Source organism: Artemia sp. Qi Xiang Cuo, chromosome 7, assembly GCF_049724085.1.
Source record: "Artemia sp. Qi Xiang Cuo chromosome 7, ASM4972408v1, whole genome shotgun sequence".
NCBI classification, from domain to species: Eukaryota; Metazoa; Arthropoda; class Branchiopoda; order Anostraca; family Artemiidae; genus Artemia; species Artemia sp. Qi Xiang Cuo.
In genome coordinates, this window is record NC_142800.1 from 40,524,169 (window position 1) to 40,549,139 (window position 24,971).

Sequence of the window (24,971 nt, forward strand, 5' to 3'; positions counted from 1 at the left end):
GGTAAGTTTTTCAATGGTTTACAAAGTATGCGTATTGTGACCACATGCAGTTTCTTTTAACAATTGATTTATCAATTTCCCCGTTTATCGTTTCAATCCATTTTCAATAACAACGCTAGTTTGCTATCTCTTTCCTTACGATTACTTCCATTCCAATATTTCGGTATATTTTACCGTTTTTGTGTCACACAAAGGAACCTAGGAACCTAGTGAAGAACAATGACATTGTCAATTTTACTTCAACCTCAATCTTCTCTGACAATTGTACTTAAGCATCAGCTTTTTCACCTAGGATGAATTTGATTTCATGTACTTTTATAATTCCTGAAACAGTAGGTATTTCAGTGCATCTCAGTCTTGATAATGCTTCTTTTGTAACTCCAAACCCAGAATTATTTACTAGGAATTTAGCATGATATCATGATAAGTTCATTGCAGTGTTTGTCCCTGTCTTTGTTGCTGTATTTCTTTGCTCCTGTATCATTTCCTGCGTTCTTTCCTGAGTTCGTTCCTTTGCTCCTTCCTTCATGTGTTGCTTCATACTGATGCTCATGTTTTTTTTTTTGTTCCGTTGTTTTAAGGATTCATTCCTCTTTCCTTAGTTACAATCAGCTTTGACAGTGGTATAATGTCCTACTAACTATTAATTGTTTTGTCTTAAAGATTACAGTTTGAATTTCAATTATGTTGTTTACTAATACACACAGAACTCACTGCGGCATTCACGTCATACTGTAGAGTTCAATTTGCATACTGTAGAGCTGTTTTTCAAGATGAAGGACTCTAAACTTCCTGGCCAAGGCTTTAGACCATACGAAGACCATGACCATGTACTGGCTATCTCAGAACTTCTACTTACTGGGACGTTGACCCTCTTTCAAGTACATTAACACCTTCCATTCTATACGAAGACGCCAGGACGGAAAAAAAGTAATTGTCTGACCAGTGGTGGCAATTCATGAAAATGTGGGGGGAGGGAACAAAATAAGTTTTTCAAAAGCTACGGTGGCACTTTTCCCCGCGTCGCCCCCCCCCCCCAGTAAAATTCATAAAAGGGTATTTCAATGAGAATATCAAAAAGAAGTTTTCTTTAAATCTAGGGAGGGGGAAAGGAATCCAGGGAACTAATCTCCCTCAACCAGAACCACTATCTCTGACCATTTACACCACCAGCTTTTAGCACAAAGCTGCACCTAGTTAAAACATATAGCACCTAGTTTGAACTAGAATCATGTAAGGATTTTAATCTTTGCATGATTGTCAGCACTGTCTGGGAGCCCCCCCCCATTCTTTAGCAGAAGGGTAAGCATGTTGTATCTTATATGAAGTAGAATCACGGAATGACTTTTAATCTGTATGATTGGAATAAATAGGGGACCATGATCCTTCCCCCCGCCCCAGCCACCCATTTTAACCAGAGAGGTAGGTGGGTGGTGCCTTTGCCGCGTCCATTATAGCTTATTGGAACTAATTTCCATCACTGACAGCCAATGAAAACCATTATAAGCCAAATCTAAGAGAATGATCCATTAGCTGTCAGTGCTGAAAGGCTTTCATTGACTGTCAGTGACAAAATCACTTGCAATCGACTACAATAAGCATTATTGAACGGAGGACTTGTTTAAACCGAAAATGTGTAATGATTTTAAATGTTTACTAGTCGAGGCATGAAGTGGGCCTGTGACCCATTCCAATCATAAACTTTTTAGCAGAAACGTGGGCAAATTGCATCTTGTTTGAACCACAATCACCATTGGACTTTCATTCTGCCTGAATGAAAAATCAAAAGTCGACCAGTGGCCCCAACAAAACCACATCTAAACCACCAACACTTTACCGTGAAGGAAGAGGTGTGGTACCTAGTAAATAATTCCTTATACAACACTGCCTTTTCGTTTATGACTAAGATGGAGTGAAAATTTTACAAAGGGGTAAAACTTCTACCAGGACAGTGAACTTAAAAATAGACGAAAAAAAAAAAAACACAACTTTTCTGTACAAATAATAATAGAGTCTAAATATTTCAGCTTCAGAGCCGGAAGCCTTTATAAACAGAAAACGAAAAGAAAGATGAGAAAAAAGATAAACTATTTTAAACAAACTAACACTGACATAGAAATATAACAAAAACGTATAAACTATTCAAAAAATTAAATAAAATAACAATAAAAATTAAAAAGTGGCAAATAAAGAAAAAGTGACAACCTTTGAAAAATGAAAGAAACGAAGTTGGCCCATAAAACCTCAAACATCACCCCCACTCAAAATTTAGTATAGTAAGCAAGGGGCTGAGGGGGTGGAAGTAACCCTCATATACAGGCTAATTCCTGCTCGTTTTAAGCATCAACGTTCCTTTTCATTTGAATAAACCTGTCATTCATTTCAATTCTTCAGTGGGTGTCATTTCTCAATGTCACCTGCAATGCTGTTGGAAATCATGGTTTTAGTTATGGGAACTTGTGAGTAGCTCACCTCAACACCGGTAAGAAAGTTTAATCATCAACTGGTTAACTTTTTAAAACTCTATAATGCTTTCAGTTAAGCAGCAGTTAAACTATAGCGTAAAATTGAAGGAGGTTGCAGTCCTCCTCATGTACAGGATAATTCCCATTCGGTTTGGTCAGTAATATCGCTTCTACCGAAGGTAATGTCGCCAAAATATATCCTTAAAATTTCAATTATCAGAAATGGTTTACTGACAAGAATCTTTTTTTTGTTAAACTCTTAAGGTATAATTGAAAAAGAATGTTTTACCTCGAACATTCATGGTCATTTAGCAGTGAAAAATTTCCAAGGTCACAAGTCACCTTTGTGTTGTGAAATTTACAATTTTGCTGCTGTAAAGTCAAAGCTTGACCTAACAAAGTTCGTAAACGACCACTTGGCAGCATAACACTGGCGGGAAGAAACGATTGCAATTTATTCATAAGGCGATATCGAGATGCTTTTCCTTTGCTAAGCCATTTGGCTCGTTTTTGAAGTTCTTCAGGACCAGATGCCATCATCAAACTAGAAATAAAGAAACAAACATGTTATTGGTTTTTACACTTCACTAAGAATTGTGTTGTGACAGTAAGAATAGTGTCACCACTGATATAATATTAACAAGAACGATCATACTTATACACAGCTCAGAGCCTTAGGCAAATTAGAAAACATTTCCTTTTTTTGGGGGGGGGGGGGCTTTTCATGCTTTCTGAGGTTCGGTTCTGAGTTAGCAACAATTTTAAGCACCTGGAGTTGACTAGAGAGAGATCCCTTAACCAAATTTGTTTCCAATATACCGGTATTTAAGACCTCCATCCAGTTTACAACCTTATTTATGTGTTGTACAGCCGGGATATTAGAAAGAGATTAAAACAAAATAATCCATTAAGACTGATGATCTAATTTCCAATATAAGAATCAGGTGGTTTTCCTACTATTTTCAATTTTATATAATGCATACATGCAAGCAAGTTACTTTTAGGAAGTTTTAGAGTTCATTTATATTTATTTATTAATACCAAATATGGTTATTCTCAACATACTGCACTACATTCTTGAGTGACAAGGCTTTCCGAGGGCACACAGAGGCATTTTGACCATTTCCTATGGACACTGCAAGAAATTACCTATAAATCCATCCAGTTGGCCAGAGCTTGCCAACTTTTATCTGCTCGAACCAATTTGAGATTCCATACGGAACAAGAAACTTATTCTGCAACCCAATAAGAGAGCAAAGCCTTTGGTTTCACTTCATAGGCATGATAGCCATTTCTCAATCACAAATTAAAATAGAAATAATACGGGACTGGCAAACCTATCTAAAAATCCTTCAGACAAGGTCTGATACAATCCCTTAGGCCCATTGTCCTTGATGAAGGAGCTTTAGTCTAACAAGACCCTTGAGCAATAGAAGAAAATGCTTTGAAATCTTTAAAAATACCCACAGCCAGAAGCTGGAAGCGAAGCTTCTTTTTACAAACAATATAAAATTGACGTCGAATAATAGGAATTTTTAACATAAAAAAGCTATGAACTTGATTTTGTGCACATTCTGGATGGTCAATTATGACACAAAGGATATGAAGTGACTCTGGTGACCATTGACATATACTTTCAAATCATTATCATAGCAGTGCTTCACGAGAAGCAGTTCTGACTGGAGTAGTTGAATACAATACGGATCTGTTTGACCTTTTTTGCTATCATCTACAATCAAACAATCATGTTGCTTATTGCCCTGTTGAATCTGATGCAAGGAATTAGCCTGTCTGTTATAATTCCAGCAAAAGCCAATAGTATCAGACAGCTAGACTGCCTCTATTTCCAAATGCGACGTGACATCCAGACTACAACATTGGGAAAGCAGTTGCGGCATACAAGCTTTTTCATTACATAAGTTTTCGAATCTGCAATGGGAAGTTTTTCCTTGCCTCTTTCACAAGAGATTAATTTAAAAAACAGTTTTTTCAACTGAAAGTAAGGAGCAACATTAAAAATTAAAACGAACAGTAATTATTATGGATATGAGGGGATTCACCCCCTCGTCAAAACCTAGCTATTTACGCTAAAGTTCGAATTTGGTTCAAATCCTTTAAGCATGACACCTGAATCACAAAGGTCGTTTAATTAGAATAAATAGCTCTTTTGAAAGTGCTAAAAAAAACTTTAGCGGAAAGAGCGACGTATTGACGAGGGGGCGAACTCCCTCATATACGTAATAATTACTACTCATTTTAAGTTTTAATCTTGCTCCTTACTTTCAGCTGAAAAAACTTTTTTTTTAATTTAATTTCTCATCATTGTTTTAAAATAATGCTAGTAAATCCGGTGCCCCCTTCATGGAAAATTCCTCCATGGAAAGATCCTCCCACTTAACCTTCTGCCTCCCCCACCAAAAAAATCCCCCCCCAAAACGTCTGTATACTTCCAATAACCAATACCATATGTAAACAATGGATAAAGTTCACAACTTGCAGCCCTTCCCCCAGGGGCTGTGGGGGGTCAACTAATCCTCAAAGACGTAGTTATTAGATTTTTCGACTATGCTGAACAAAGTGGCCATCTCAAAAGTTCGACCGGGTGACTTTGGGGACAAAACGAGCGTGGGAGGGGGCCTAGTTGCCCTCCAATTTTTGGTCACTCAAAAAGGGCACTAGAATTTTTAATTTTTGTTCGAATGAGCCCTCTCGCGATATTCTAAGACCACTGGGTCGATACGATCACTCCTGAAAAAAAAAAAAAAAAAAAAAAACACACATCCGTGATTTTTCTTCTGGCAAAAAATGCAAAATTCTGAATTTTTGCAGATAAGAGCTTGAAACCTCTACAGTAGGGTTCTCTGATATGCTGAATCTGATGGTATGATTTTCATTCAGATTCTGTGACTTTTAGGGGATGTTTCCCCCTTTTTTCCGAAAATAAGGCAAATACTCTCAGGCTCGTAACTTTTGATGCGTAAAACTAAACTTTCTTTCTTGTATCTATTTGTATCTACTTTTTTGTATCTTGATTCTTTTGATGTACCTACTGGTATCAAAATTCTTGAGCCGGGTCACTCCTTACTTACAGTTCGTTACCACAAACTGTTTGATAATACAAACAGCTGGTAGGGTGCTCTACTCATAAAAAATGCGTTTATTTCCAACCTTAGCGTTGAAAAGGCAAGGCACATCATTTTCCAAAGGAAACTACAACTCGTGGTTCATTTACCCCTGCCTCAAGGTTGGCCAACTATCTCTTTAACAGCACAATTTGGTTCTTGCAAATTATTTTCAATTAAGTTCAGTGCTCGACTGGGAATAATACTAGATATATCCATCCTCACAAACAGGTTTGGAGTACATTTATACGTATTTCTTTTCTGACACTGCAGAGCAATGTCAAATAAGCAATATAAAAGACATATCTCTTTTAAAAAGTTACATAGATCTACGTAATATTGTAAAAGTGTTTTAATGGTAAGAGTATTTAAATGATTAATAGATGAATTAGGCCAATTCCAGGAGAAAATAAAGCCACAATTTTAGGAAGAGACGAAAAAACGGAAAAAGGTACGAACAATTGTGTCATAGAAAAAAGGGCATTGCAACCAAGAATTGTTCCTGAAAGTAAGGCTTTAGATACACTTGAGAACAAAACAAGCTTCTTATCCAGAATCTGGAGACTAAGGTACCTTAGCATAAAGATTTTATAATATCCAAATGCTGAAAGAAATCTAATGAAATCCTTACAATAAGAATAAAAAGAAAGCATAAAAAGCGAAACTTAGCCCATCAAAATTGTTTTCTTGCTCCCTCTAGACCCTCCTGCAAAAATTATTCCAGTTTGCAATTTATTTGCGGAAAACCTTGAATTGAACGCATACCCGGGAACGTATTAGTTGTAATGGTTTAATAAACAAGAAACTCCATCCGCTGTAATGTAAGTGGAAAGACACAGTAGTAGCCAATTAAAAACAAAATGAACTGTGCTAGTTATCTTCCATTATGCAGCCTTTTCCAGGGTTATCACAATCAATCCTGACAACAATCCCCTCTGTTTCATTGTTCTAACCCTCGTGATCTATTAAATTCATCACTGCACTTGAAAAATCATTGATGGATAATCTTGACTATCAGATAAGTGGCCAAAGCCTAATTAAATGTACTTTATATCAAGGTATTCCTCAAGGTAAGAGTCCACAGACTCTCGTTAAAATTAGATCCACTTCTGTAAGCATTTCTGTATAATAAGGATTAGAATTTGATAACGAATTTGGAAGTCTAGCTTTAAGTTCGAACTTGAAAAACCCTAGAAATCGAGTTTTTTCTTATAAATAAATATCCAAACGCTTACTAAGATTTTAAGGTGCTAGCAAAATTAAGGTTAAATTTTTAAGCTAGTTGTTGGTACACATAGTCAGGCATTGTTAGATTTTCTAGTCCCCCACTTGATATTTTGAAAATATCTTTTTTATGCTATTTTCATTGAAAAATACCTTTTTTTGGTAACTCCACTATAAAAAAAAGCCATCCCCCCATATTCCGGAAAAATACATCCCCCCCCTAATTAACGAAACTGTGTACACGATTCTAGCCTAGGACATCTAATATCCTCAAACACACAATCATATATGAGAATTAGCAACTATTGAATCACGTTGTACGAAAAGAAAGAAAATCAATTTTTACTCTATCTAGACAATAAATACCGACTACAGCTCGGGTTTGAAACTGAAGACCAAGTATTAATCGAGTTAGAATTTTTCGGATTTGTTTACAATTCCAAACAGCAACGTGTAACAATAAAATAAGCATTTTAAAAAGAGACTTACATTGATAGAGCGTGAATTCGCTCCTTGTCATGATTTAACATGTTCATTTCATGCCTCAAGACATGTAAAGCTTCTATATGCTTTCCATCTTCCAGCAACTCCAAAAATTTTTCTTCAAGAAGAAGAAATCTCATTTCCTATGAACAAAAAGGGTTAACAGAAGAAAATACGAAATATTGTATTATATATATATATAGTCTCAGGTAGTCTCAGAGAACAATATTTACGGTGGCAGCAGTGGCTACAATCTAGTAAAGAGCAAACCGCTGCCCATAACAACTGAGAATAAAAAGAGAAGGAAAAGAAAAACTGTCTGATAAAAAAAAAGAAAGAAAAAGAGCTGGTTCAGAAATGGTAATTGTCTTTCAGGCTAACTTTTAACTACCATACTTAACAGTGAAACTAGTTAAGAAAGTGAATCATTAGGCATTTCAAAAAATAGCTTGAAACCTTTCAAAAATAGCAATGGATCAAAATAGAAAGTATACCATTAAAATTCCCATGATTGAATGAAATGGTAATTGTTTTTCAGGCTAAATTTTAACTACCGTACTTAACAGTGAAACTAGTTAAGAAAGTGAATCATTAGGCATTTCAAAAAATAGCTTGAAACCTTTCAAAAATAGCAATGGATCAAAATAGAAAGTATACCATTAAAATTCCCATGATTGAATGAAATGGTAATTGTTTTTCAGGCTAACTTTTAACTACCATACTTAACAGTGAAACTAGTTAAGAAAGTGAATCATTAGGAATTTCAAAAAATCGCTTGAAACCTTTCAAAAATATCAATTGATCAAAATAGAAAGTATACCATTAAAATTCCCATGATCAAAACTAGGGCCGTATCCAGGATTATTTTAGGGGGGAGGGGTGTTATACCAAAAGATTTTTTCGGGGAGAGGGGAGGGGGGAAACGTTAAAAAACGCATCAAAAATTTGTTTAAATTCAGTTTTGTTAAATTTTTCGTGTCGGACAAACATTTCAGGGGGTATCCGCTAACCCCTACCCTGGATACGGCATTGGTCAAAACCCTAAAACTTGAGGTTTTTATCATCTCATCCTGAAAACCCAAGACAAACTTAGCTTGGGTAGCAATTTAGCCCATGATTTAGCTTGGGTAGCATTAATATGTTTCTTCTTTTCAGCTTTTTGTTTAGGGCGAATAAGCCATTCAGAAACACCATAGAAATTTACACAAAGGCACTACTCAAGATTCCAGGGGCGATGGATGGAGTAAAAATAATTAAAACTTAGTTGCCACCATGCCTACCCAATAAATACCCTTAAATTTACTTCATCGTTGATGTTATAGTTTGAAGAGAGCAGCACATTCTACAATGAAGAGAGAAACACTTAGGAAAACTGAATAAGTCAAGCAGCTAGAAAAATGTGGAAAGAGTCTTAAAAGAAACTTGAGATATAAATTTGTTGGTCAAATAATAAGTGAGACTTTGATTTGTGACAACTAAAATTAACAAATCATTCAAACGTACCCAGCATATCTTCAATTTATTTTATTGGTCATGATTCTTTAGAAGTAACAAAATAATGCAAATATACATACTCATAAAAGTAAAAACATTAAAAAAAACTTTATCAACTTTTCAAGGACTCTTTGGTAACTTATTATGTTTTTTTTTTCTTTTTTTGAATAGAAACAATCTATTATATACGAGTTACAAAGACAAGTGCCTCGAATACAAATAATAATATTTTACAAAATGTCATTAAAGTATTACACAACTTATACATAAGAAAACTTTTCGAAAACCTAACCACTTACTGTCAATGATTTTACATCCAATAAAAATGGTCTTAGGTCCTCAAGATCTGTTTCAGCTTCAAACCATTTTCCGCTAAAGAATATGTTTTTGAAAATGTGCTGCTGATGGATGATCCAAAATGCACCCTGATTCTTCTTTCAACTTTTCAGCAGTTTGACTAAAAAATAAAACTTTTTACTTGCTCCTGGATACAACTAGATATAGCAGCTTAAGAAAACAACTAGAAAAGTAAATACTGGATGAAAATTTTAAATAAATAAAACGAAACTCAATTTTGCTGGGCCAAACATTTTCATTGACCTCTTTAATTTAAATTATAACCTTGTATCCAGTCTAAGTGAGTAATCTGAGAGTGTTGCCCATTTCCACGTAAACCAAGATTTTTTGTTTTGCCTTATTTTGGGCCCCAACAAGAGACACACAAGAAAAGTTTTTTGGCATGTTTTCAGGCCCCATTTTGGACACACCAACATTTTATTTATGTACTTATCTATGTTTTTAACGCAATATAGTCCCCTTGTCCAGCGCCTTATGGACTGAAGTTTAAACAATTAGAATTAAAAATTTGCTGGCCTATTGACAGACCCCCTAAGACACTTCCACCTGCCACAAATTTGAGATTATTTTGGCTCAGGAATAACAATCCCTAAAAATTTCAAGTTGATCAGAAAATATTATTTTCTAGGCCCATTCACTGAACCTAAAACCAGACAGCGGCGGATCCAGGGGGCTGGGGGGGGGCCCTGGGCCCCCCCCCCAAGATTTTCTGGCGCCCTCTCATCCATCGTGCAAACGACCCTTTTTTGTGAATGATTAAACTAAGGCCGACGCTAAAAAAAAAATTGGATACGCCGTCATTTTTTACTTTCTTTTTATCACATTATCTAAAGTTCAAATCCGACACTGCACGAATCATGATTATTGGGTTTATTTTTGGGACGTGCTAAACGAGCAAAACATTTTGTGAATGCTTACGAGAAACGCATGTCTTTGGGGAGTTGCGTGGGTGGTTAGATCCAACCGGCGGGAGGCTAGGAGCGAGCGACCCTGCCACTGCCTTCGGAGTATTTATGCTCCGTGTGTTAGACCAGTTAGACGGAAACGCATTTAAAATGGATCGGAAAAAAAAATCAGGGCATGAATATAGAACAGAGAAGAAACAAAGAATGATGGCGGAAAGCCGTAAAGGATCGAGGGACATCTCTGATTATTTTGCCAAGAAACATCAGATTAAAGGTAAGCTTTTAAAGATAGAACAATCAGGAAGGAGTGTCGTTTAAAGTGGGTATCAACACTTCTAATTTCTAGCTTTAGCCCATTGTCGGATAGCTTTACTGATAAGGCTCATTCGTCAAGCTTCATCGCGTACCAGCTGCTTTTGTTGTTATATATTGCATACGGTCCCTCTTGTACAGTGTTCTTCGTATGCAATTTGTCCGAAGCGTTTGACCTGATTTTTACCAGCCCACTCGTCTCGCCTGACGGTTATGATATTGGCTTAAAGCAGTATTTTTACCGACACACTGTGTCAGCTCTGAAATTATCTTTCAAATTCTTGCAGTTAAAGCTCTCTCTTTAGCCTTGTAAACTTCGGGGATAATTGTTTCGGGTTTCAGCTCTTGAAAAATATTTGTTAGCATATGTCGGGGATCGGTTCTTGGGGTTGCAAATTAAATTAGTGATGTTTAGGGTGGTATTTTATTTTAAAGTCCGGGTTTCCTAGAAATAGTTTTGGGGTATGAAAGTTCAAGATTGTTGGGGGAGTTTAAAGTTAATGTTGCTGATTCAGTTTATTTTCAAATTTAGTTCCAATTCTGCCTTCACCATGTTGAGAGTTAAATCTACTAAAGCAAGCCATTATACAAAGTGTATATACGTTTACAATAAATGTCTTGTGCAAACTTTAAAAGAGAAACTTTTTTTGTTAGATGTTGAGACGACGGCAACTTCTGATGCCCGCTCTGAGTCGACGGTCGGAATGCACAAAAACGCATTCAGCCAGGAGAACGAACTGTCACCAACAACTCCGTCCACTTCACAGACGGCCTTCATAACAAACTTCGGCGAAACGACACACACTGATCAGCTGACTGAAGGATCAAGAAGCAGTACTCAAACCTTGGTGGTACATAGCCCAACACTGATTTCACAGTCCCCGCACCCGCAGCAGAATCAAAGCGCTATTTTTTTGCCTGAAACTGACTTCACGCCATCGAATGACTTTGGTATTGCAGTAGCGCTGAAAGAGCAAATCAGTTGTCTTCTGGCGAAATTATGTTTTTTATGAACGAAAGGTGGAAGCCGAAGAACCAATCTGATCTTCCAGTCTCGACACAAAAGAGAAAAGGTGGCGAAGTCAAGCGTCGCTTGAATACCGAACATCTTGCCCGGTATACTTGGCTCGCAGTGAGTCGTCATCCAGACCACGAAGGCCTTTGGTGCAGTGTTTTTGTTTTGATGAGGACCAACGAAAGCGGAGGAGGATGGTCGGCTTTATCTGGAGGCGGCGGAGGGCAAAAAATGGGAAAGTTGGTCTTGAAACCGCTAAAAGACTATTCGAAACTTACCGGGACAGATGGTGCGCTGACAAACCATGCTGAAGCACAGTTTCACAAACACTGCCAGGAAAAAGCTGCCGCGCTGCTAACAACGTTTCAGCGCGGTAGTCAAGATCAAGATATCAGGAATGCTCTGGACTGTGAAAGGGTCAAGCAAATACAGCAGAACCGTGCACTCTTGAGAAGCGTTGTTGAAACTGTCAAGCTTTGCGGGGCACAGAATATCCCCCTTCGTGGCCACCGTGATGATGGCAAACTTGATATCCAAGACTCTGATGTCATTACAGCAGTAAACGACGGGAATTTCCGCCACCTACTTCGGTATCGGATTCAGAGTGGAGACCCGCAACTTAAAAATTTACTTGAAAATGCACCGAGCAACGCCAAATATACGAGTAAACAGATCCAGAATGAACTGATTGGAACAACTGGGGAAATGATAAAAACCGAAGTAGTGAGAAAAGCAAACAAAGCAACGGTTTGGTGTCTTCTTGCGGACGAGTCAACAGACAGGCAGACCAGGGAGCTGATGGTCATTGTTTGTCGTTATGTGTGTAAAACCGAGCAGGGATACGTGATTCGAGAAGATCCTTTTGCAGTTGTCGATGCCTTTCAAACCCTGTCAAGACTCGCTGGAGATGAGGAAAGTGACGACGGTAGAAGCATCAAAGAGAAGCTAGACGGCAAGAGCCTCGGGAAGCTGCTGTTGAGTGAGGTCAGGAAGTCAAATCTGGATTTGTCAAAGTGCGTTGGTCAAGGATACGACAAAGCTGCTAGCATGGCAAGCTTGACAAATGGTGCTGCTGCTGAAGTTAAACGCCAGTGTGAACTGGCAGATTACTTCCACTGTGTGAGCCATGCCACAAATCTCTCATGTTCAAAGATAGTTTCAGTTCCCATTCTGCGCAATGCCCAAGACGTTGTTCGAGACACAATTTCTCACTTCAGCTCAAGTGCCAAGAGAACAAGACTTCTAAAAAGCATCTTATCGCGGACAAAGCTAAAACAGAGACACTCGTCAGTCTTTGTACCACGAGATTTGTAGAGAGACACGAAGCAATCAGCAGGTTTTGGGACTCCCTTCCGTCGATCGTTTCTGCTCTGCAGGATATGAAAGGATGGCACGATCGAGAGGCAAGTAGCAGAGCTTATGCATTACGATCCTGTATTGAAAAATCAGATACACTCGTAGGACTGGTTTGCCTGAATTCGTTTTCGTCGATCATGAAACCTTTGGCCGAGTCACTACAACAGAAGGATGGTGACCTCGTGAGAGCCTTGTCCCTCATTAGCAGCGTGAAGGCAATGCTGGAAGATATGCGATCACATGCCGAAACCAAATTCAGACTGCTTTACGAAGATCTTCCGAAAATGGCCGAAAAGATTGATGCTACCATCAAGGTAACGCAGCCACGCATAGCTTCACGTTCTACATACCGGGCAGGGGTACCCAAGATGGATCCAGAAAGTCATTATAGGATGGCGGCATTTATTCCAGCCCTGGACGCCATGCTGCTTGATTTTACGGAGCGGTTCAGCTGCCATTTTACGAATGCTGCAAAACTTTCAGCTTTGATCCCGGCTGTGGTTAATGGCAAACGCTGGGAGGACGTTCAGCCAGGGTACGAAAAGTACAAGGAGCTGCTCGTGGGTACGGAGATAGACGTTAAAACCGAGTTCGAGATTTGGAACAAGTATTGGTCTAAGGAAACCGTGCAAAAACCGAAAACAGCTATTTCAGCGCTGAACAGTTGTCAGGAAAATGTATTTCCCAACATCTTCGCATTGTTGACAATTCTCGCGACGCTTCCTGTGTCAACCTGTGAAGCAGAGCGAATGTTTTCAAAGGTTGACAGGACATGTTCATCAATACGAAGCACAATGACTGAAGAGAGGTTGGAGGCTCTACTACTCATGCAGACTTACAGAGACGAACTGCCGAAAACAGACGATGCTATCGATATGTTCGCTCTCAGAAAAGCTCGCCGATTGAGTTTAGTTGTGTAGTGTGGTACTGTTTTTATTTTCTTTTGCTACGTTTTACCTTTATGAGCATATTTGGCAGTGTTTTGATATAAATAAAGAGCTATAAAATTAGTCCTGTATAATCAGATTTTGTCGCCCTGTGTCCGGCGCGGGCCGCCCCCCCAAGATTTTCATCTAGATCCACCGGTGAAACCAGAACTACTAACGACACTGCAGCACCAAGTCACCCGAGGCCAAAACAACTACGCACGCTTCTCCTCCATCCCCATCTACTCAAAGCCTCCCTCTTTACACCGTCCCAAGAAGTTCCAATTTCCCAAAAACATTTACTTACGACCTCCTCTCACCCTATTCGGAAACTACCTCTTTTTTCTTTGTCCTTAGATGGTTGGCCAACAAGGACAGTCTCCCATCCTTCATCCGAACAACTTGTCTTCGCATCCCCACCTTTCACTGGTTATAGTTCTATCAAGCAGGATTGAACCACATTTTTTGTACAGCTTACTGTTTGGAATACCGTCAGTCAGACAGGTACCCAAAACAATCTCAACAAATTTTCTGGAAACATCTGAAAAATCCTCCTCCATCTTATGGAGTTTAAAACCTAAAAATTGTTCCTAAATTAGGACCCTCCTTGGCCCTCGTACTTGCTAATTTAGTTTCCAAGCCATTTGGAGAAAAAAAAATCTTTGGCCCTTTTACAGACCCAATTTTTGGCCCGACCATTATATTTCGTCAGTTTGTGTGTGTGTTGAGACCTTTTTGCCAAGTGTTTTATAGTTTTAAGTTTCAAACCTACTGGAAGAACAGTTTCTGGGCCCATTTCAGGATGTCTGTGCCCCAAACAAAACTTGTTTGTAAATATAAGTGTCTATGGCCCTGGACTTTGTTTGTGAGTTTCAAACTATAAAAAAAAAAAAAAAAAAAAAAAAATAAAAAAAAAAAAAACAAACTTTTCTTGGCCCTTTTTTCTGCATTGGATAAATCTTTCTTCTGCCTCAAATCCGTACATACAGCATTGGAGTTACCAAGGCACCAAGACCTTAATATACAATTTTCCAGCAGTTCTGATTTTTACTGGGACTAACCTGTTTTTTGTGAATTTGGTTGCCTTAGCCAAGTACCTTGTGGATGAAAGTTTCAAGCCCCTCAGAAAAAAATTCAGCCCTTTTTGGGCTCTATTTTTACAGCCAACTATTAGGGTCACCGGAACTTCAAGAAATAAATTTCAAGCCAATAAGAAAAAGCATTTGGTCCATTTTAAAGGGCTGGTGCCACAGACTTTTTTTACGCATTTGGGTTCCCTTCTGCCAGGAATTGAGGAATATAAGTTTTAATTCATTCCCAAAACCGATTTTGGTCCCGTTTTTGCAGGAAACAAAATTCTTATCAGTTTTTGCCTTTGCACTGAAGTCTAGAGGCCCCATTTTGGAGGACCTATCCCCCTAAATTATTTTTCATTCTTTTTGTGAACATTGGGATCCCCTTGGCACAGGCACTTCTAGTTTTAAGTTTAAAGCCATTCTGGAAAAAAGTTTTTGGCATTTTTGGGGGAAAGTTTTTTTTCTATTCTTTTCTTGTGCATTGGGGCCCTATGACCCAAGGATCTAAAGATACAAGTCTAAGCTGGCCAGAGAAAAACCTTTTTGGCCTTTTTGAGCCCATTTTTTGGGAGTTTCTGTCGTCCCCCTTGGCCCAGGGACTTGCAGCCATAAGTTTTATACTTATTTGAGACAAAGCTAGTGTTTTGGTCAGCTCTCAGAACCCTGAAAGAAAAACTCTCCACAAAAAAAACAACAAATGTAACTCCCTTGGCCCAGAAAACAATTCCTAAAAGTTTCAAGACTATCAAACCATCAAGATTAGACATACCTACCTTTTTTTAATATAATAGGAAAATTCTATAGCTTTCTGAGGGTTTAGTGGGTTGTGTCATCCCAGAGGCATATTTATTGTACCTTTTAACTATTCTGACGAAAATTGAAAAAAAAATTATTCAATGAATGGAAGGTTACAGCAGCACCCATGGAAAAAAAACACAGTGAAGGGGGACAGGCTGGTCTCCAATTGCAATCAACTCTTGAAAAGTAGCACTAGAATTTTCAATATCAAATCAAAATTACTCTTTTCCAAAGATTTCATTGAGAATCTGCCTCCATTCTTTCTCTCTACAAAAGGGGTTCATTGATAAACTTGAAGAAACTGTATGGTATTAAAAGTGAAACTTTCATGTACAGATCTGTAGCATCAGTAAAGCCCAAAAATGTTTTGGGCCTTATTACTTTGCAAAGTCCTGATATATAAGGTCTTGAATAATTTGGGAAAATGTTTCTTAGATTTGATCAGGGAAAAATCCTTATATCGCTTAAATTCCTACCCAAGTCTTTGGAATTGTGCTTTTTAAACCTAGGATCAAAGATTAGATCCTAATATGGCCTAAAATCCCACTCAAATCTTTGAAATTGTGTCTCCAAAACCTAGACTCAAGGAAAAGTAGATTCAAACTGAAATTTAGGAAAAACCTGTATTTTTTTTCCAAAGATGAGACTAGTAGACCTATATACCCGCCTTCCATATAATTTTAGAAACATTAGAAATCATGAAAGAGTAGAGACTGGAGCTTGAAAACACCTTCTCGGGGCATAATTTAGGCTCTGAACTCATTAGCAAAAGTCTTATTCTTAGTCATTTAGCACAGGGGCATATTGGAAGGAAACCCTGAAAATTCGGAAGAAAAAACTTCAAAACAGTTGTAAGTGCTTATGAATTTAACTCCTATAAGCACACTCCTTTACTTTATCAACTCCCCTCCTCCTAATGGAGCAATAAATAACATGCTATGTATATTCGAAATAGATTTTACAATAGTGCTGCTCTTTTCTTCTTTAAATTTATTATGATAGCCACTAAATTGACAGGGATAACAATTTAGACTATTAAAGTATATAGCTATAATATACTTAGTAGGCTATATGTTACTCCATTGGAAGGGGTAAAGGTAAGGTGAAGCAATATGCTTTGACAAATGAGATAAGTAAGTACAGTATTTGTGATTGTTTTAAAGTATTTTTCAGAATTGTATTGGGTTTTGTTCAAATTAACCCCTGTGCTTAACAATCGCCCCTTTGTTCTCTTACATGAAATACTTTCCAAGATAGTGAAAACGTTTTATCTAGAATTTTATCCATAGGCTACTTATTGTGGTAGTGACTTTTACATTTCGAAAGAGTGCTGGATCTGGAATCAAAGGGCATTACGGTAGTCTTTTATTGTTATTGTAGCTAGTTCAAAAAAGGAATGTTGCATCAAGATTACCTTATACTTTCATTAGACAAAGTTTTTCCAAAAATAGTAAAGTTCTAGTGGAAGGACTTTCCAATATCTTGGATAATATTTGAATTAGGGAAATGACACTTTATGCTCTAGGGAGGTGTTTTCGTGCTCTTATCTTGACTCCTTCCCAATTTCAAAGGTTTTAAAAATTGCATTAAAGACATGGTAAAATCCTACATAAGGGGCTTTTGTTTATCTCGGAAAGCCGGGGAAAGGTGAATAAAATTCAGGAATGAATCCAGAGCCTCCATGATCCTATGGGAAGGTATTTGATGTACTTACCTACACCCATTCCTCCTCCAAAGGGCAATTACCTTTTATGTCCTTTAAAATCTTTGTGTTAAAGAAGTAAGACTTTGAGAAATGGATGTGCTGCTTAAATGAGAAGGGAAGTATTTTGAGCCATTCATACCTTTGTGGAACAAAAGTTTTAATATTTACAGTAGTGATGTTGCAGCAGGGGGTGGCTAAATCTACATCCCCCTCCCTGAGAAAAAACCTATACCTGGCTCTGCATGAAGCTGCTAACGTTTTTTTTTTTTTTTTTTTTTTTTTTTTTTTTTTTTTTTTGAGGTTAGTGATCTCAACATTTCAGCTCAACTGGACCTGTTATTTGTACTCTGAACAAGATGGCTATCTAAAATTACGTGGCATTTTGCAAAAAAAAAGGCCTACGTCCACTTTTTCCCGAAAATGACGTAAGCACACTGTATGGTTCGAAAGAACCCGAATAGATCTATCGATTGATCTATTCAAAATGGGCCTATCTTTAATTCTGACCGTGTTATTAATTGTTCGGAAAGGGCTTAAAAAAGAGCGTAAGTTCCTTATACTCTAAATAACGAACAATTCAGCAATTCGGACATTTCTTGTGAATTCCGATTGAAAAGTTAACGAATCAGTCTTTGAAGTTTCAAGTTTCTTGAGTTCTGATTTGTGAGAAAGATTTTTTCATTGTGAATTTTATTTTCCTTTTGCTCTCCTATAGAATTAGGAAAAGTGGACTTAAGCTCTTTTTGCAAAAAGCCACGTAATTATAACAATACTGACAATAATGTAACCATACATACTATTGCATGTATCCACCTGTCTTGTAGATGAGGACCAGTTTCGATCCGTTATACTTTGGCTAGAAGACCAAAAGATACGGCAGTACAAAATCGAAGACAGGGAAGGATTGCGTGATGTTAAGTCTTCTTTGGCTTGGTCAAAGTCTTATGAAAAATATTTAGAAGCCGTAGGATGCCCTTCCTTCCTGAAGACGAGAAACGAACAACTAGATTGGCTTCTTTGTCTGGCTGTAAAGCTTGTGTATCAAGAAAAGTGTAAGTAATTGTTGAAATAGTAAGTTAGATATAAAAGGCTTAACTGTCGAAACAAAATAAGCAATTTTCTACCAGCTTGAAGCAACTAGAAAGATGAAATTAAAATCCTGAAATAAAGTACAATTTAGCTACAACAAAAGAAGGCAATTGTGAATTGACAACTTTAGAGTGCTGTATTAGTAAAATATAGTAATGTAGTTGTGTCTGCTGTAAAATGTCCCTGAGAGCAGGCGAGAAGGCTCAAGATAAAGTGGCTAAAAGATGACAACAAGCTGAACAACATTAAAAAAGACTGGAGGATCCTTTAAACTAAACAAAGAAAGAACAAAAATATGTTTTTTAGAACAGATCTCTCTCCCCGCCCCCCGTCCCACCGGTCTTGTTAAAAATCGAACGCAATGTGAAAAGTAACAATGTGACTTCATAATCAAAAACACTAAGGCTTAAAACCATCTTCATGCATTTTTTTTAGGTCACCCATTAAATCTTCATTTTGTTTTGGAATATGATTTGGTACCAACAAAAGAGATTCTACAAATTATTAAAAACCATTTTCTTTCTGTTCTCACCTGTTGTATTTTGTGTGCATCTAATTGTCTGAAAGCAAAAAAAAAGAAGAATAGATCATAAAAATAACTAGGCGTACGTCGAATGTCAATCAATCAATCATAGGCTGTATCACCAATAATTAAAAGTAATAACATAGCTCATAGCTCACTTTTATTTGCCCCAATGACATCCAAAGACTGAGATAGCATCCAGAAGTTCTGCACAGATCCATATTGGTAATTCACAGAAGACCAGAGACATCAGTTTTCTTTAGCAATACAGAATTAAGTGTGCTTTCATTTGATTGGTTCCACTGTTGTGACATGGGGAACAGTGATGGCACGTCCACTAGGCAAAGTAGGCGGCCGCCTAGGGCGGCATCCTGGGAAGGGCGGTAAAAATGGAAAAATTAGAAAAAAAAATCATTTCAGAATAAAACTTTATGAATATTAGCTTGATTTACATTTTACAGGTCAACTTACAGATTCATACTGCATGAGAGACGTGAGTGACAGATGACACTCGACAATATTCGACAGTGTCGGTTATTCGCTGAGGGAGGTTAAGAGGCGCGGGTTGGTACTGTGCTATATGCGGGGATTGGGAAGCAGGGAGGGGGCACGGCCGCCTCCGCGTACTCTCAGAGTAGCCGCGTGACCTTGAAGGCTACGAAGTTCTTTGCTTTGGTTCAAGAAATTTATGTTTGTTTTTCTGCTTCAACACAATGTTGGAATATTCTTAAACAATGTTAAACTAAATTGAAGCTCAAACCCCTTAGTGAAACCAGACGGGAAAGTCAAAAATATACTCTTCTACCTTTTCGATATCAACTGGGTAATGCTCATAATATTTTAAAGAACATTTATGAGGATTGCTCTTTAAATTCTTCAACAGGTAACAACTCGCGAGTGCAAGCTTTAAGTCTGGCAAAAACATAGAAAAATACAATTTTGTTGTAAGTGTAGTTTTATGGCACAGTATACTTTTTGAAATCAACATAACAAGTAAGTTGTTACAATCCAAACAATTTGATTTGGCTGCTGTCGAAGATCAACTAAGCAAAACTAAATTATACTTACAAACGTTACATTGCGACGATGGCTTTGGAAGTATTCTAGTTGACGCCTGAGGAGCTAAACATTCAACCAACATTTGAAACAGAAACCCTGCCAACTCGGTTGAAAAAGAAGAAAAAACAGTTTGATTACGAAGCGGATGATGAACCTTTGGTATCCCCTCAAGAACACTTCAAAGTCAATTTCCATTTTGCCATACCGCATGCCATCTCGATACCGCAATTTCTTCTTTGGATGAAAGATTTCAACAGTTAGGCGAGATTTCTTCTATATTCGGATTTCTCTACAACATATCCAAGGTAAATGCCGCAACAACAAAGTCCCTTATGGACGATTGTATGAATTTACAACATTTCCTCTTAAACAAAGAAGCTAAAGATATCGAAAGCCACAAAGTTTGCACTCAAACTCAACCCATTGCTAAAAGAGTGTCCAAGAACGCAAATCCAAAACATGTCCTTAACTTCATCATAAGCAATGGACTTAAAATTTGTACCACAAATTTGTCCGTGGCTTTAGAGATCTTGCTGACACTGCCTGTGTCTGTTGCTGGTGGTGAGCGTAGTTTTTCAAAATTAAAATTAATCCAAACATATATTCGATCCATTATGACGCAGGAAAGGCTTCAAGGACTAGCTGCTCTACCAGTTGAACAAGACTTGGCAAAAGACATCGACTTGAACGAACTGGTGACTTCTTTCACAAAGATGAAATTAAGAAAAATTGAATTGTGAACTGTAAACCTCCTTTCTGTTAACTTTTCACTTTTAACTTTTCCCTATAATCTATGTAAACTTTCAGAAGTAAAGTCATCTCTTCTTCAGAATTATCGGTTTTCTTTAATAAGTTCCTATTATTTACCTAATGAAATAAATACTCTGGCACTAAGGGTTTCGCGTACAATTATCTATCATAATTATGGTTGTACTAGCAGCCACACAGGTTAGATTTGTATTTGCATTATGTAATTTGTGATTGTGTGTGTAAATTAATGTACGTCTCGCTAAGTGCCAAAAAATGCATAAGAAGTGGTGATGGTACTTATGCATTATAGCTAAACCAGTACTATAGACTGTACAAGGAAACCAGACACGAAACCAGACAAACGGGTATTTGCTAGATAAAATGATGGAAAAGCGTGGTTTCTCATTGAGTTTACAATATTTAAACAATTGTTTTTTGGGGGCTTAGGGGGGAGGGGAAAGGTACCTAGGTTAGGTTACGTATTTAATATATGCTATGCTTACCCCACCTCCCGCCCCCTAATGTGCAAATATATAGCCCAAATTTGTTTCTAAACTATTATATATTCATCCAATTTTATTTCATTAGCATTAACCAAACTTGACTTCTTTCGTGTTTAGTTATAATGCATAAGTACCGTGGTGATTTTGGGTAAGGGTTCAATTGAGGTGGAAACTGTAAACAAAAAATCTAGTTGTGGGGGGGGGGCAAAAAAATAACTTGCCTAGGGTGGCAGGATAGGTTGCGCCCGCCCTGATGGGGAAATAACCAAATTTGTAATCTTAGAGCTATTTACTTGCACTCTCAGCAGGACCAGGTGTTTTCTGCCTCACCTGGCATCTGAAATTCAGGTGTTAATTTGGAATATGTTTATCCATAAGCTCCCAGAATGACGGAGTAATCTCAAAACCTGCAGATACATTATCTAATAATTTTAAAAAAAAGGTGAAACAATATGTGCGATTAAATCTGTGACACCTTCTGCAAATAAACTTATTTGTGGAGGTAAACTAATGAATTCTGGTGTAGATTCACAAGATAGATTGTTCGACCTGTTTCTCCCTTCAACTTGGTGAATCAACCGATATAGGTGACCAGCCTACAGCTTATTTAGCAATTTTTGCTCAAATATGTTTTGTTTTTTGCCTCTATTCAGCTTGTTGAGTCTGCCCATAATTAGAATAGAGAGGTTTTTGATGATTTCTAACTGGTAAAAGTTTTACCACGTAAAGGACATACTATTGGACAGGACATTATATTCCGCTTTCAGAAAGCTCTTTACTTACTTAGGTCCCGGCCATCCTCGTGGGACGTTTTGTGGCCACTCCTCTTGCTAGCTCATGCGTAAGGGCTCGATACGTTGTTCTATCTGGTGCGATACGTGACAACTGGGCTATCTTGACATTGTCGAAGTGGAAGTTCTCCATCCATCGTTTTCGTGGTCTGCCTCGTCGACGAAGGCCATGGAGGGATCCTTCAAGAGCGATTTTCGGGAGGCGGCTTGGCTCCATTCGCTTGACGTGGCCGAACCAGCGCAGTTGTTGCTCCTTGATTTTACTTAGAATGGTTTCAGTGAACTGGAACCTTTGGCGTACTTCCACATTTGTGATTCGGTCAGTGTATTTGATTCTAGCAATGCGACGGAGGCATCTCATCTCAAAAGCTAGAAGTTTTCTTTCATCTTCGGTTTTCAGAGTCCATGTTTCGCATCCATAAATAACTATGGGGATTATTAAACTGTTGAATAGGCGCATTTTGAGTTTGTTGGCTAGGTGGTTGCTTTTTCAGAGGTTGGCTAGTCTTCGGAAGCTAGAGCTAGCAAGTGCAAGTCGACGTTTCACGTCAGAGCTATGGGAATTATCTGAGGAGACTAGGCTACCAAGGTACAGGAAGTGGTCAACTGTTTCAACCTGTCTCCCGCCTATGGTGATAATGGGCGGGTTGTCTAGTTTACTTCTGGTAGTTACCTTGACTTTGGTCTTGCTGACATTGATCTCCATCCCAAACAGCTTTGTGGTATCGTAGAGTTTATCAGCTTGTGCCTGTAGTTCTTGTGCAGAGTTGGCTAGCTCAACAATATCATCAGCGTAGGCAAGATTGTCTATCAGCAGCCCTCCAATTATTGCGCCATATTCCTACTACATCAGTGACTGAACGACATTTAGAAAGAGGTCGAAGAGATGTGGTGATAAGATACAACCCTGGAGTAGTCCTGACGAAGTTGTGAACTCTTCTGACAGCCCATCAACGGTTATTACTTGGCCTCGGAACTGGTCGTACAGACTCTTGATTACTTGGACTATCTCATAAGGGATCCCATAGTGAAGGAGGATTTGCCAGAGTCCGTCGTGCCATATCAGGTAAAATGCCTGACGGAAATCAACGAATAGTTGGTAGAGCTCTTGGCTGATTTCAATGTTTCGTTCCATGAGTTGTCGAACGACGAATATCTGATGGACTGTGGATCTTCCAGGGTGGGGGCCGGCCTGATATTCTCCAATGGCAAAGGAAGTTGTTGCTTGTAAGCGTCGGAGTAGGACTTTTGTCACGACACGTGACTGATGGCTCGTGAGGCTGATCGGACGGTAGTTTCCACACTCTTTCTTTGACCTCCTTTTTGTGAATAGGTACAATGGCAGCCTTGCACCACTGACGGGGTACGTGGCCGGTTTACCACACTGCAGATGCAATGGCGTAGTACAGATCAGTTACATCATCCGATCCGACGTTAATGAGTTTAACGGTGACTCCGTCTGGGCCAGGGGCTTTTCCTTGTTTGAGCGACTTGGTTGCTGAATCGGTTTCTGACTTGAGTGGGGGTGGTGGTCTGAGTTCTTGGTCGGGTATGGGGAAGTGGGTTAGTATTTCAGGATCCGCAGCTACTGGTGGATTCAGTTTATCGTTAAAGAATTCTTTCCATCTTTCGAGTTTCATCTTTGAATCGATAATCTCATTTCCATCTTTATCCAGGATCACTGATGGTTGCGACTCTTTTTTCCGTCTTAACTGGCGTACCATTCTGAAAACTGCTCCGCTGTTCCTCTTCTTGAACAGTACTTCGCAGCCTTCGGATTTCTTCCGCAGGTGGTTACGTAGTGCCTTTCTGATCTCTCGCTCTACTCTTCTCTTGAGGAGCTTGTAGCTTTCAGAAAGCTCATTGAATTTGAAAACATTCTTGTGCTATAGTTGTTGTGTTTGGAAACCAGTGGAGCTCCTGTGATGGGTGGGGGTGAAAAGATATTCACTACCTTGTAGCGTAAAAGAAAAAATTACCAAAATATCTGTAGTAGCATTGCATTATGCACCGGCAGTCACTATATGGTAAGTTTCAAGTATGAGCAGTGTAACTAAAACGGCGGTTAAATTTGCAAAAGCTCATGTGCTTCAGAGATATACTTTCAGGACTGACTGAAGAGTTAAAATAGAAATATGATAATCTGTTGCTTCATAAAAAGATTGTTGACCTAGAAGGGGTTGGGTTTTGCAGCTTTTTAAATCTTTGATGTGATCCTTGAATCTTTCCTTGAGCTAAAAGATTCTGTTTCGCTGCAAGAATTTGCTTTTCAGACTTAACTAAAAGCTAAATAGCCTTAACCCATTACTTCAGTGCATTGAATGAAGACATTAGAAGAACGATTTGAGATGTGGTCTTATTCACAAAACAAGAACCTGGGGCTATTGAAGTTTTTTTGTTATTTTTACCCGACAAGCAAGATCCTTCACAGCTTTCTTACAACAACGAAGAACATATTGCAATTCTTTCATGCTTACAAAACCAATTCAGTTAACTTCTCTGAGACTTAAGAATGGCTCGATTGGGGTGCAGTTCTTCCTGTCTCTTTTTGCAAAGATTAATGCTGAAAAATCATCTATTTGTGACATGCAACATTTTCATGAGGACAACGCTGCATTGAAGATGGAGCTTATTGATCTTGAAAACAACCTTTTATTAAAGTCCTTAGTCAGAATAATTGGTCTTTTGTTCCTAAGAAAAAATATTAAATTTTGCTCCAGGCTGGTTTATCACTGAAGCTAATCAAACGAAGGCAAAATATCTGTCTGTCCGCGATTTCATTTTCAAGTAAGAAATCTATTGATGACAAGTAAATAAATTGATTGACTGATGGGTATTTGAATAACGGCATTCGATTGGTCGCTATACGTTATGAGCCTAATATTTGGAATATTCTTGATGATAAAAAAAAGAGTGACACCTTTCACGTGGAATTATGTTCTTCTGATGCACATATTTCATTAGTTTGTTAATATAAATTAGAAACGTACCTCTTAAATTTATAAATGAATATGTAAT

The 24,971-nt window shown here is 38.2% G+C and overlaps 1 protein-coding gene and 1 pseudogene across 1 annotated transcript in view; one reads left to right on the forward strand and one right to left on the reverse strand.

Annotated features, from left to right (window-relative positions):
* The window catches only part of LOC148950271 (tRNA-splicing ligase complex subunit RTRAF), a 35,144-nt gene that overhangs the window by 5,474 nt on the left and 4,699 nt on the right, over positions 1–24,971 (forward strand). The window contains exon 2 of the mRNA XM_089091538.1: positions 18,063–18,290. Coding sequence (XP_088947664.1) covers positions 18,063–18,290 — 228 coding nt within the window. The remainder of the gene's footprint in view (positions 1–18,062; positions 18,291–24,971) is intronic.
* Positions 1,148–9,126, reverse strand: LOC148950272 (WD repeat-containing protein 26 pseudogene; annotated as a pseudogene).